At 38.0% G+C, this 14,385-nt stretch overlaps 1 protein-coding gene across 1 annotated transcript; it reads left to right on the top strand.

Annotated features, from left to right (window-relative positions):
• Nucleotides 1-13,031: 13,031 nt before the first annotated feature.
• On the top strand, nucleotides 13,032-13,976 carry LOC110298516 (olfactory receptor 5P81-like). Its single transcript, XM_021167814.1, has one exon. The coding sequence runs from the start codon at nucleotides 13,032-13,034 to the stop codon at nucleotides 13,974-13,976; it is 945 nt and encodes a 314-aa protein (XP_021023473.1).
• The last annotated feature ends 409 nt before the right edge of the window (nucleotides 13,977-14,385 follow it).

Below are 14,385 nucleotides of genomic sequence, written 5' to 3'. Positions count from 1 at the left end.
TATTTATTTAGTGCATTTGTTGTTCTGATTATTATGTGTCAGGAGGAATTTCTTTTCTGGTCCAGTCTATTTGGAGTTCTGTAGGCTTCTTGTATGTTCATGGGCATGTCATTCTTTAGGTTTGGGAAGTTTTCTTCTATAATTTTGTTGAAGATATTTGCTGGCCCTTTAAGTTGAAAATCTTCATTCTCATCAACTCCTATTATCCGTAGGTTTGGTCTTCTCAATGTGTCCTTTATTTCCTGGATGTTTTGAGTTAGGATCCTTTTGCGTTTTGTATTTTCTTTGATTGTTGTGCTGATGTTCTCTATGGAATCTTCTGTACCTGAGATTCTCTCTTCTATCTCTTGTATTCTGTTGCTGATGCTCGCATCTATGGTTCCAGATGTCTTTCCTAGGGTTTCTATCTCCAGTGTTGCCTCACTTTGGTTTTTCTTTGTTGTGTCACTTCCCTTTTTAGGTCTAGTATCGTTTTGTTCATTTCCATCAGCTGTTTGGATCTGTTTTCCTGATTTTCTTTAAGGACTTGTACCTGTTTGGTTGTGTTTTCCTGTTTTTCTTTAAGGACTTGTAACTCTTTAGCAGTGTTCTCCTGTATTTCTTTAAGTGAGTTATTAAAGTCCTTCTTGATGTCCTCTACCATCATCATGAGATATGCTTTTAAATTCGGGTCTAGCTTTTCGGTTGTGTTGGGGTGCCCAGGACTAGGTGGGGTGGGAGTGCTGCATTCTGATGATGGTGAGTTGTCTTGGTTTCTGTTAGTAAGATTCTTACATTTGCCTTAGCCATCCTATAATCTCTGAAATTAGTTGTTATAGCTGTCTCTGGTTAGAGCTTGTTCCTCCCATGATTCTCTTAGCCTCTATCAGCAGAGTGGGAGACTAGCTCTCTCCTCTGAGTTTCAGTGGTCAGAGCACTCTCTGCAGGCAAGCTCTCCTCTTACAGGAAAGGTTCACAGATATCTGTCCTTAGGACCTCCCTCCTGGCCGAAGAAGACGAAGGCCCAAAACAGGACCTGTCCTGAAGCTGAGTTGCTTTGGCCTGTCCCAGAAGCTGTTGGCTTTTGTATTCTACATTCTCACCTGTGTAGAATACTCTCAGAGGAGACCTGGAACCAAGATGTCTGCCGCCAATGCTCAGGCCAAGCACTCCCGGCCCAGGCCAACCCCTATCCTCTGGCTAGGAAAGTGGCCAACTCTCTGGGGCCAGAAAAGGGGGCTGCCTTAGAAGCTCTGTGGCTCCCACCTGTCCCAGAAGCTTTTAGCTTCTGTATTCCGTACTCTCACCTGTGCAGAATACACTCAGCGGGGTCCCGGAAACAAGATGTTGGCTACTAATGCTCAGGCAAAGCGCTCCCGCTCTAGGCGGACCCCTTTCCTCTAGCCAGGAAAGTGGCCGGATGTCTGGGGCCTGTGCAGAATACTCTTGGCTGGGTCCCGGAACCAAGATGTCTGCTGCCAATGCTGAGGCAAAGCACTCTCGCTCCAGGCGGACCCCTTTCCTCTGGCTGGGAAAGTGGCCAGATGTCTGGGGCCTGTGCAGAATACACTCGGCAGGGTCCCGGTACCAAGATGTCTCCAGGACAATTTCTTAACTGTCCAAAAACAGTCCTTTTAAAGGAACAGTATTTTTTCTTATGAGTAGCATAAGCAATTGCAAGCTTGAGAATTAGTAGCATTTGAGGGATGAACAATTTTAAGCAATTGTAAGCTCTGAGATACATTTATTAATAAAGATACAAATTAAGCTTGATTATTCAACATTTTACAACACCATCTACAGCACACAAATTAATTATCTGTGTTGAAGCAGGGGGAAGCTCAAAAGAATAGGTGTGTGATCCAATTCACATATACTTTTCTCCCATAGAAAGGATGTTTTTTAAACACAGTAAATGGGATGCATGCATGCATGAATTTATAGAAGATATAAAAGCATGCATAAAAACAATTTTTAACTTATCTTTAGGATGATTATCAATTTTATTTAAAATGGTGGTATGCAATAAATCAAATATTAATATTCTGTAATAACCAAATTAATTGCTGTTTTGAACAAGGAACAGACACTTAGTCAGGTTTTTAAGACACTATTTTTGTTATAGTTATTCTAAAATATATGAATTTATCTTACAATTATTTTTGTTAGCACCACAGCAGCTTAATAGGATGCTGAAACTTTAGTTTGAGGTGAAGGATGATTTTACAACAATGTTTTCTCTAGCCAAGGAATTGTTGTGGGCACATTTAATAACCAATAACTAAAATAGGCAGTTAGATTTAATTACCAATGATTATAATTGATAACAACTATAAAAGCTTTCTTTAATTTCTGCAAGTTAATTTGTGTTCTTTGCCAATTAATTTGTGTCTCACTTAATAGCACCTGACAAAGGCTTAAGTTCTCTTGTGGTGAGTTTAAGGTGAGGTCTTATCCAATTAACATCTCTTAGAAGCTTTTGAAAATAAAATTTTGAAGCAAATCAATTTTTCCTTCTTAGATTTTTGGACCACGATTTTCTAGTATAACTAAAAACCTAAGTATTAAAAGATATTGCCTCTGAATCTTAAGGAATCTTCCCTGAAGGCAGGGAGAGGTGAGATCACAGGAAGATCCCCAGTCACGGTTTGTGAAACAAGGGAGATTTTGTGACAGCTTCCCCAAGGCTGCTTTGAACTTGCATTAACTCGAACATAAGAAAAAATTTCTAACTCAAGCATTATGGCTCTCCTGTAATGAGGACCAAAATTTAGAACTACTAAGTTTCTTAGTAATATTGGATTGTAACTACAAACTTGGGAAGGCAAAACTCAATTTCAAAACAATTTATCATTTTAAGAATTAACAAAACAAAACAAACAAACAAATAATGCAATCAAAAAATGGGGGATAGAAATAAACCAAGAATTCACAACAGAGGAATCTCGAATGGCTGAGAAGGACCTAGAGAAATGTTCAAAGTCCTTAGTGATCAGAAATGCAAATCAAAATGACCCCGAGGTTCCACTGTACACCAATTAGAATGGCTAAGATCAAAAACTCAGGTGACAACATATGTTGGTGAGGATGTGTAAATGGCTTCTAAATGTCCATCTCACCAACAAATTCTTTACCATTTATGGTACTATTAATCACATCTCATCTTCACTATTTATTCTCATAACTTCAGAACTTACATCAAAACCTTCAATGCTTAGATTGATTCCAGCATCCATGAGAAGAACCAGGTGGTGACTCCCTGCTCATAGTACTAATACTCATAGTACTAATGCTCATAGTACTAAGATTCATAGGCAACCTTCCTGGAATCCATTGGTGAGCTAGCCAAACCTACTTGGAGGATTTTAAGCTAGTGAGAGATATTAATGCCCTCCTCTGAATTTAGATTGCTCCTTAGCATCAATGCCCAAGGCTGTTCTTTGCTCTACACACACACACACACACACACACACATACACACACACACACACACGAACACCCATGTACAAACACAGGCATACAACTAATGAGTTTTATTTTTAAACTAACACACACATGTGAATATTTAAAGCACTTATTTTTAGAATTCATATTTAATTTAATTTTAAATAATATAGAAAAGGAAAACACACAAGACAACAGGTTATTATGTTACTTTTTGGCACAAATACATAATGTGTGCAGTATATATAAATTTAAACATAGGTAGTTCCTGAAACATCGGCCATGTCTTTTTAAAAAAAAGGTTGATTGATTGATTGATTGGTTGTATAAGTTCACTGTAGCTATCTCCAGACACACCAGAAGAGGTCATCAGATCTCATTATAGATGGTTATGAGCCACCATGTGGTTGCTGGGATTTCATCTCAAAACCTCTGGAAGAGCAATCAGTGCTTTTAACTGCTAAACCATCTCTCCAACCCCCTATCATGCTTTTAAAAAGGTATTTATCAACTTTAAAAAAGTAATGGCCTTCATTGCAAAATTCCTATGTAAACACATGTCATGCTTTTGTGTTGTCCACCATTTTCTCTCTAAGATGCCCCTCTTATCTCTGACCTACATCAGTACACTTCTCAGTCACTAATAATCCTTCTTTGTTTTCAGGCCACTTTTTAAAATATTTTCTGTATATGAGAGAGACCATGGAATGTTTTCTGTGATGTATTTGGCTCATTGCAATCCTCCCATTGCATACATTTTTTGTGCACACCACAGGGTTTTTAATGACTGCCTAATAGCCAGTAATTATGTACATCAATTTTTCTTTATCTACTCTTATGCTGACACACTCTTGGACTGACTATATTTTGGCTAAATAGTGGTACAATAAAGGTATTTATGCAAGTGGCTTTTGTATGATATCATAATATTTGGATATGTGTCTTGAAGTGGTATAGTAGGGCCAAACATTGATTCAGAAATATTGAGGACTCATGTTATTTCTGTAATGGTTGTCCTAATGTGTACACCTACCCACAGCATCTACACAGCTTCACCAGAATTTGTTACTATTGTTATTTTTGATAATAGATATCCAAGTGTGGCAAGATAAAGTTTTTATTTTAATTTCCTGATGCCTAAACACAAGAATTTCCTTGTATATTTATGGACCAATTATACTTTTGTGAGATTATTATTGTGTGGCCTAAGTTGGTCTCATATATAATGTGTATCCCAGCTTGGCCTTGGATTTATGATCCTCTTGCTTCAACCTCCTGAATGCAGGTAAATTACATGATGTATACCCACTGTACTTCTTTCTTATGCTTATTTTTCATTACTTTTAAGTCAATATATAAATCAATAGGCTTCATAGACACTTTTATACATACCCAAAAGAGCATGCATAGTACATACTCACAAATAAGTCAATATTGGCCAAAAAATACAGAATACCCAGGACACAACCCACAGAACTTAAGAAGGTTAACAAGCCAAAGGACCCAAGTGAGGATGCCTCAATCCCACTTGGGAAGGAGAAGAAAGCAGAGGGCAGAGGGAAAAGGGAAGGAGAGAACTGGGTGGTAGAGGGGAGTGGAAGAGGCAGTGGAAAGGGGAAACATGATCAGGTATTGGGGGTGCCAGGAGTGAAGCCCCACTGGCCAACAGAATGAATGGAAATATACAACCTCAGGAAGTGAGAGGTAGCGTGACCATCTAAAATGTATCAGAGATCTGGGAGGTGAGAAAATCTCAAGACTCAAAGGGACAGACCTTAGATGAAATGCCCAACAATGGGGAGATGGAACTTGTAGAGTCTAGCTCCAATAGAAAGAGAGGGCATCAAATGGAGAAAGGGGTTGCCATACCACAGTCAAAAACTCTGGCACAGAATTTTCCCTGTATAAAAGAACTGCAGGGACAAAAATGGAGAGGAGACTAAAAGAAAGGAGGTCCAGTGACCATTGGAATCCAGCTCAAGCGGGGGCTCCAAGGCCTGACACTGTTGCTTATGCTATAGTTTGCTTACAGACAGGAGCCTAGCATGACTGCCCTCTGAGAGGTCCAGTAAGCAGCTGAAAGAGTCAGATGCAGATACTTACACCCAACCAATGGACAGAAGCTGGGGAACCCTGTGGTTTAATTAAGGAAATATTGGAAGAAACTGAGGAGGAAGGTGACCCCATTTGAGACCAGTAGTCTCAACTAACCTGGACTCTTAAGATATCTGGGACACTGAGCTACCAACCAGGCAAAATGCATGAGCTGGTCTGAGGCCCCCGACACATATATACCAGAGGACTGCCTGGTCTGACCTTAGTGGGAGAAGATGTTTCTAACCTTCAAGCAACTTGAGACCCCCCAGGAATGGGTAAGTCTGAAGGTGGTGAGTGGACATCCTCTTAGAGAAAGGAAGGAAGAGGAATGGGATAAGGAATTATAAGTGGGAGAACTGGAGAGGGACAACAGCTGCACTGTAAAAAAAAAATAATAATAATAAAAGTAATTAAAACTCCAATGAAAGATGAAAAGTCAGTTTTATTTGTTTATTTATTTTTACCTTTTGGTTTCAAAATTAGTGGTAGCTTAAGTTTTCATCTTTGTGGAATTTGAATTTTATTTACAAAAATAGATATGCTCAAACAATTATTTCTTCCCTGATACCTTAAAAAGACACAACTCAGTGCCTTAAACAATGATCTGCATCCAGATTGTTTTTAACTAAGTCAAGTTTCATCTTTCTTCCATGTCTTCTGCTTAGCTGGTTGGCTAGGAGCAATTTTTGACCCTGTTTCTTTTCTTATTGCTTCTTCTCAGTCTATCAAATGCCACACAAGACAGTGAGCACCATGCCTTACTGGTGATAGGCACTTTGTAATAAATTTAGCCATTGGAGAATTATTCCGTTTTAGATCATGTATTACTTCCAGAGGGTTGTTGTTTGTTTGTTTGTTTAGTTTTGTTTTTTGTTTTTTAAATTTTTTCCTGACTCCTCCAGAGCATATTAAACTGTTCTTCCAGAATTGTTTTAGCTTCCATTAACTGTGTACCAGCAAAGATGCTTGGTCCTGAATTGTATTGCAATGTATTTGCCATTTAGGCAAAATCTATGTATAACTTTAATGTTTATGTGTTTCATTTTCCAAACTGCATTCTAACTCCTTGAATTCAGGATGATATCTATTCCTCTTGGTGGTTAAGGCCTACCATGTGCCAGCCATTGTACATAGCCTGGTCACCCAATTACACCATAAAACACTAAAGCTTCCATTTTTCATTTCATTAAGTCTTTGACAGTAGATTTTGTTACATTTTCAGCCACTTTCTCCTCTGTGTTGAACACCTTATTTTCATATTAATTCACTATTATGTCAAAAATGACTAGGCTAAATTAGAAAAATGTCTAAATTTGTGCAAAGCTGTTAGCTCATTACTTACCCTCATATACAATATCCACTTGCTTGCCAGCAAAGTCCTGCCAAATAAAGGGGTTACTGACAATATATAATTTTAATTAATATATTTGGTTTTAGAATAATAATATATATTGCTTTACACAGAAAAAAAAACATTTTAATGAGGGTGCTCACTGGAGGGAGGGTGGGATTGGGGAGGTTTCCGGAGGGGAAACCAGGAAAGGGGTTAACATTTGAAATTCAAATAAATAAAATATACAATATCCTTCTTGATGCCCTCTACCATTATCATGAGATATGCTTTTAAATCCGGGACTAGCTTTTCGGTTGTGTTGGGGTGCCCAGGACTAGGTGGGGTGGGAATGCTGCGTTCTGATGATGGTGAGTGGTCTTGATTTCTGTTAGTAGGATTTTTATGTTTGCCTTTTGCCATCTGGTAATCTCTGGAGCTAGTTGTTATAGTTGTCTCTAGTTAGAGCTTGTTCCTCAGGTGATTATGTTATCCTCTATCAGCAGACATGGGGGACTAGCTCTCTCCTTAATTTCAGTGGTCAGAGTACTCTCTGCAGGCAAGCTCTCCTCTTGCAGGAAAGGTGCCCAGATATCTGGTGTTCGAACCTGCCTCCTGGCAGAAGTTGTGTTCATTGGTGGCATTTTTGTCTTATTGACAGTGTCTTTTGCCTTACAGAAGGTTTGCAATTTTATGAGGTCCCATTTGTCAATTCTTGATCTTACAGCACAAGCCATTGATGTACCATTCAGGGATTTTCCCCCTGTGCCCATATCTTCAAGGCTTTTCCCCACTTTTTCCTCTATAAGTTTAGGTGTCAACACCTAAACCTGAAAAACAACTTCGGTGAAGTAGCTGGATATAAATTTAATTCAAACAAGTCAATGGCCTTTCTCTACACAAAGAATAAACAGGCTGAGAAAGAAATTAGGGAAACAACACCCTTCTCAATAGTCACAAATAATATAAAATATCTTGGCGTGACTGAACTAAGGAAGTGAAAGATCTGTATGATAAAAACTTCAAGTCTCTGAAGAAAGAAATTAAAGAAGATCTCAGAAGATGGAAAGATCTCCCATGCTCATGGATTGGCAGGATCAACATTGTAAAAATGGCTATCTTGAAAAAAGCAATCTACAGATTCAATGCAATCCACATAAAAATTCCAACTCAATTCTTCAAGGAATCAGAAAGAGCAAACTGCAAATTCATCTGGAATAACAAAACACCTAGGATATAAAAAACTCTTCTCAAGGATAAAAGAACCTTTGGTGGAATCACTATGCCGGACCTAAAGCTGTACTACAGAGCAATTGTGATAAAAACTGCATGGTACTGGTATAGTGACAGACAAGTAGACCAATGGAATAGAATTGAAGACCCAGAAATGAACCCACACACCTATGGACACTTGATCTTCGACAAGGGAGCTAAAACCATCCAGTGGAAGAAAGACAGCATTTTCAACAAATGGTGCTGGCACAGCTGGTTGTTATCATGTAGAAGAATGTGAATCTATCCATTCCTATCTCCTTGTACTAAGGTCAAATCTAAGTGGATCAAGGAACTTCACATAAAACCAGAGACACTGAAACTTATAGAGGAAAAAGTGGGGAAAATCCTTGATCATATGGGCACAGGGGGGAACCAACAGATTGGGAAAGGATCTTTACCTATCCTAAATCAGATAGGGGACTAATATCCAATATATATAAATAACTCAAGAAGGTGGAGTCCAGAAAATCAAATAACCCCATTAAAAAATGGGGCTCAGAACTGAACAAAGAATTCTCACCTGAGGAATACTGAATGGATGAGAAGCACCTGAAAAAATGTTCAACATCCTTAATCATCAGGGAAATGCAAATCAAAACAAACCTGAGATTCCACCTCACACCAGTCAGAATGGCTAAGATCAAAAATTCAGGTGACAGCAGATGCTGGCGAGGATGTGGAGAAAGAGGAACACTCCTCCATTGTTGGTGGGATTGCAAGCTTGTACAACCACTCTGGAAATCAGTCTGGCGGTTCCTTAGAAAATTGGACATTGTACTACCGGAGGATCCAGCAATACCTCTCCTGGGCATATATCCAGAAGATGTCCCAACTGGTAAGAAGGACACATGCTCCACTATGTTCATAACAGCCTATTTATAATAGCCAGAAGCTGAAAAGAACCCAGATGCCTCTCAACAGAGGAATGGATACAGAAAATGTGGTACATTTACACAATGGAGTACTACTTAGCTATTAAAAAGAATGAATTTATGAAATTCCTAGGCAAATGGATGGACCTGGAGGGCATCATCCTGAGTGAGGTAACACAATCACAAAGGAACTCACACAATATGTACTCACTGATAAGTGGATATTAGCCCAAAACTTAGGATACCCAATATATAAGATAGAATTTGCTAAATGCATGAAACTCAAGAAGAATGAAGACCAAAGTGTGGGCACTGTGCCCCTTCTTAGAATTGGGAACAAAACACCCATGGAAGGAGTTACAGAGACAAAGTTTGTAGCTGTGACGAAAGGATGGACCATCTAAAGACTGCCATATCCAGGGATCCACCCCATAATCAGCTCCAAACGCTGACACCATTGCATACACTAGCAAGATTTTGCTGAAAGGACCCAGATATAGCTGTCTCTTGTGAGACTATGCCAGGGCCTAGCAAACACAGAAGTGGATGCTCACAGTCAGCTATTGGATGGATCACAGGTCCCCCAACGGAGGAGCTAGAGAAAGTACCCAAGGAGCTAAAGGGATCTGCAACCCTATAGGTGGAACAACATTATGAACTAACCAGTACCCTTGAGCTCTTGACTCTAGCTGCATATGTATCAAAAGATGGCCTAGTCGGCCACCACTTCAAAGAGAGGACCATTGGACATGCAAACTTTATATGCCCCAGTACAGGGGAACGCCAGGGCCAAAAAATGGGAATGGGTGGGTAAGGAAGTGGGGGGGGGGTATGTGGGACTTTTGGGATAGCATTGGAAATGTAATTGAGGAAAATACGTAATAAAAATAAAAAATATTAAAAATAAAAAAAAGAAAGGATGCACCATCCATAGACTTCCACACCTGGGGATCCATCCCATAATCAGCCACCAAACTCAGACACCGTTGCATATGCCAGCAAGATTTTGCTGAAAGGACCCTGATATAGCTGTCTCTTGTGAGGCTATGCCAGTGCCTGACAAACACAGAAGTGGATGCTCACAGTCAGCTATTGGATGGAACACAGGGCCCCTAATGGAGGATCTAGAGAAAGTACCCAAGGAGCTAAAGGGGTCTGCAGCCCTATAGGTGGAACAACAATATGAACTAACCAGTACCCCCAGAGCTCATGTCTCTAGCTGCATATGTAGCAGAAGATGACCTAGTTGGCCATCATTGGGAAGAGAGTCCCCTTGATCTTGCAAACTTTATATGCCCCAGTACAGGGGAACACCAGGGCCAAGAATTGGGAGTGGGTGGGTAGGGGAGCGGGAGGGAGGGGTATGGGGGACTTTTGGGGTAGCATTTGAAATGTAAAGGAAGCAAATACCTAGTAAAAAATTGGAAAAAAAAGCAATATTGGTTGTAATTTTGTAGGGATTGTTACATTTCTATACAGAACTACAGAATTACAAGGGATCTGCAATTAGTGTTATCAAGAGAACTAGAGTACCACTGAGTCTTTGGCTGGTGAGTGAGTGTTATCCTATGATCTACCTATATCAAGAGCAATGCTCAGGGGTGATAATTTGGCTGTATTTCTGTTCTGGAAGGCATCCAAGTCATTTTTAAATTCTACTTTGTTGTTCAATTTATGACATTCATGTTCTTCCTTCTTATGAAACTAGGGAAATGTACAAAATTGTTATTTAAAATGTGACTTTATATAAGTTCTACTTCATGATTCTCTGGGGCAATATGCTAAATATGGCAATTCAAATACTTATGGATAAATATACATTGAATGAAACTACGTTTAGCTTTGATTCTTGAGATTTAGCATTATTTACATATTAAAATATCAAAGTAAACTTAGAACTAATGGTTCTTTGGAAATTTTTTTAAATTATAATGTAGTAAATAGTAAACAAATCCTATATGATTATGCATGAACATCTAGAGAAAATGAAGTAAAACTAACCTCTTGAGAATTGACAGGATCTTGGAAGCTTAGTTATTCTTGTGAATTTAATCACTCAGTATCTACCACACAAAATAATAATATTCCATGTTACTTCAGCAATCACATTTGAGTCTTTAGCATCTTTAGGGAATTATCCCCAAAGGAAACAAAACCTAAAAGATGACTACATAACCACACAACTTTGACTTTTCACTGAATGATAAATGAGTTCTCACGTCAAGAGGTAGGACTTTTGCTTTTTGTAATGAGTCTGGCTTAATGGTTTTCATGTATCATCTGAGAAAAAAATATTTATGTTCTGTATTGATTGATTGATTGATTGATTGATTGATTGATTGATTGATGTAGACCTTAGGTGCTGCAGTAGTCCAGACTCCTCTCTTTCTTGGTCCACAACATTGGGTGCTGTGTATTGATAGATGGTGGTGCAGTAGAGGGAGAAGCTCACCAAGAATCTAAGACTTCACATTCTGAAGAAGCCCTTTCAGGGAAGATTGACACCCAGCTAGTTCACTCTAGTTACTTTAATTAAACATCATACAAAGTTAATTGGGGGCTGGGAAAGGTTCCAGTTACCAAACTAATCTTGGACATACTCTTCATAAGAGCAGACAACCCACTCAAAGCTCAGTCCCTTTTGACCATGTCTAGGCATAATCAAATGTAGGAACTCCAGGTTGGCAAGGAATGTCTCAGGTTAAAGATTAGTGAAGCTCTCACCAAAAAAAAAAAAAAGAAAAGAAAGAAGAAAGAAAGAAAGAAAGAAAGAAAGAAAGAAAGAAAGAAAGAAAGAAAGAAAGAAAGAAAGAAAGAAAGAAAGAGAAAAGAAAAAGGAGTAAAAAGTGCAGACCTCCCAAAGACTACATTTCTTCAATATTCAAACAGTTTCACATAGCCAGAAACTGGGAACAACCCAGCATGACAGAAGAATGGATACAGAAAATGTAGTTCATTTACACAGTCTAACAACAAGTTTTCAGCCTCTACTGATTGACTCAAACATAGAAAGGCTTTGCTGAAATATTTCATTTCAATGCCAAACATAAAGGCTTTACTATACATATCAGTACAATTCCATTTAAGCTATGAAATGAATGTCCATTATGTTTTTTTCATAGTGATTGCATAGATATTTCACATTACTTGGTACAAACAACATTTTCTGTTCAAATATATTAAAACATCTAACAAATTTACAATAGACATTTTATTGATGATTTAAAATTCATTTAGTTTGTGCATGAACAATAAAGTTATTCATGTAGGAAATTGTTACACAATATCTATTTAAAATAAAACATGACAAAAACCAATTCCAATCAATTCTGGTATACAGGCATCTAATATTGTTATTATTTAACTTTACTATTACATAGATGTTAAGAGTAGAGTTCAGACAGTGAGGGTTCTAATTCTGATTTTACTGGCTGTTTTTTAAAGGAAAAGCAAGTGAAATAATCTCTTCTAAGTTATTAAAATATTGATGAAAATAATATTTTAAGGAAATATAAAATAATTTTAAAACATGAAAATATTGCAATTTCATAAATTACTTATTTGTATCATGCATAATTCTTAGATTCTTGCCTTTTTAATAATTATGTAAAATATTAGTTGCTATTCAAGTATTTTTTCCATGCATTCATCTTACCTAACATACTTTAATTTATTTTGGTTGTTCTAAACAATATTTTATTTTTATTTTTGTCTTTAAGGTATAGTTAGTTTTTAAAAATTACATGCAAAACAAATCAAACAAAACAACACTCTAATCAATATTTAATTTATATTTTTCTCTTTAAGGTATATTTGGCAAAACAGACATATTATGTGAGGGACACTTTTTTTAGGGATATTGCCCTAACCAACTTTAAATTGTAGACTCATCCTTACAGGCAAATAAATATGGATGCTTGGATATCTTTAAATATAATTGCATTATTTGTGTATTAATAAAAGTAAAACTACTAATTTATGAATGCCTTACTGTAATGTCTCCATCACAGCCTTGAACTGACATCAGGTGCCCCATGGCTTTCCTGGAGGTTGGGAACTACACTGCAGTGACAGAGTTCATTTTGGTGGGTTTAACAGATGACCCAGTCCTTAAAGTCATCCTCTTCACCATCATCCTGTGTATCTACCTGGTGACTGTGTCTGGGAACCTCAGCACCATCCTTCTCATCAGAGTCTCTTCCCAGCTCCATCACCCCATGTACTTTTTTCTCAGCCACTTGGCTTCTGTTGACATAGGCATTTCATCTTCTGTCACTCCCAATATGCTTGTCAACTTCCTGCTGGAGAGAAGCAGTATATCCTACACTGGGTGTGGCATCCAGCTTGGCTCAGCTGTTTTCTTTGGAGCTATTGAATGTTTCCTTCTGGCTGCCATGGCTTATGATCGTTTTGTGGCAATCTGCAACCCACTGCTTTATTCAACTAAAATGTCCAGACAAGTCTGTATCCAGTTGCTTGTAGGGTCTTATATTGGTGGGTTTCTTAATGCTTCCTCCTTTACATTTTCCTTTATTTCTTTTCTCTTCTGTGGTCCAAATAGAGTCAATCACTTTTTCTGTGATTTTACTCCTTTAGTTGAACTCTCCTGTTCTGATAATGTTGTCCCCATAATTCTTGATTCATTTTCTGCTGGCTCTATCATTGTGTTCACAGTGTTGGTCATAGCCATTTCTTACACCTACATCCTCATCACCATCCTGAAGATGCGCTCCACTGAGGGTCGACACAAGGCCTTTTCCACCTGCACCTCCCACCTCACTGCAGTTACTCTGTTCTATGGAACTGTCATATTCATTTATGTGATGCCCAAGTCCAGCTATTCCACAGACCAGAACAAGGTGATATCTGTGTTCTACATGGTGGTGGTCCCCATGTTGAACCCCCTCATCTACAGTCTCAGAAATAATGAAATTAAGGGTGCTTTGAAGAGACAGCTTGGTAAAACAATATTTTCTTAGAGACATCTGTTATTTTGATAGACATGATGTAGTAATAATGCCTCTTTGATATAATATTAAAGGGAAGGTTCTGATTGAAAAAGATTGCTGAAAGTATTAGCATGTGACGAATTTTACAATAGATATGTGGGGTCAAATATCATGTTACATACAAATTTCTTTAAAACAATCGAATTAAGTCTCAAATTAACACCATAATGAATAATACAAATATAAATTCCAAAATATACTTTTGAGGTTACATTAATATTTTTCAAAGCTGTTCATATTTAAGCATGTTACAGGGTTGGTATTAATTGTTCCAAAATCTGGTGTCATCTTGAAAAGCCTGCTGCCTATCATAGTACTCTTGGAGAATGCTAGAGACATTTAGAAATGGAGCCTAGTTGCAATCTTACTTTACTGGAGG

The sequence above is a fragment of the Mus caroli genome, unplaced genomic scaffold, assembly GCF_978045245.1.
Source record: "Mus caroli unplaced genomic scaffold, Mus_caroli_1 scaffold_8, whole genome shotgun sequence".
Taxonomy (NCBI): Eukaryota; Metazoa; Chordata; class Mammalia; order Rodentia; family Muridae; genus Mus; species Mus caroli.
Note: the sequence above shows the minus strand (reverse complement) of the source record. Positions and strands in the feature narration are given on the sequence as shown.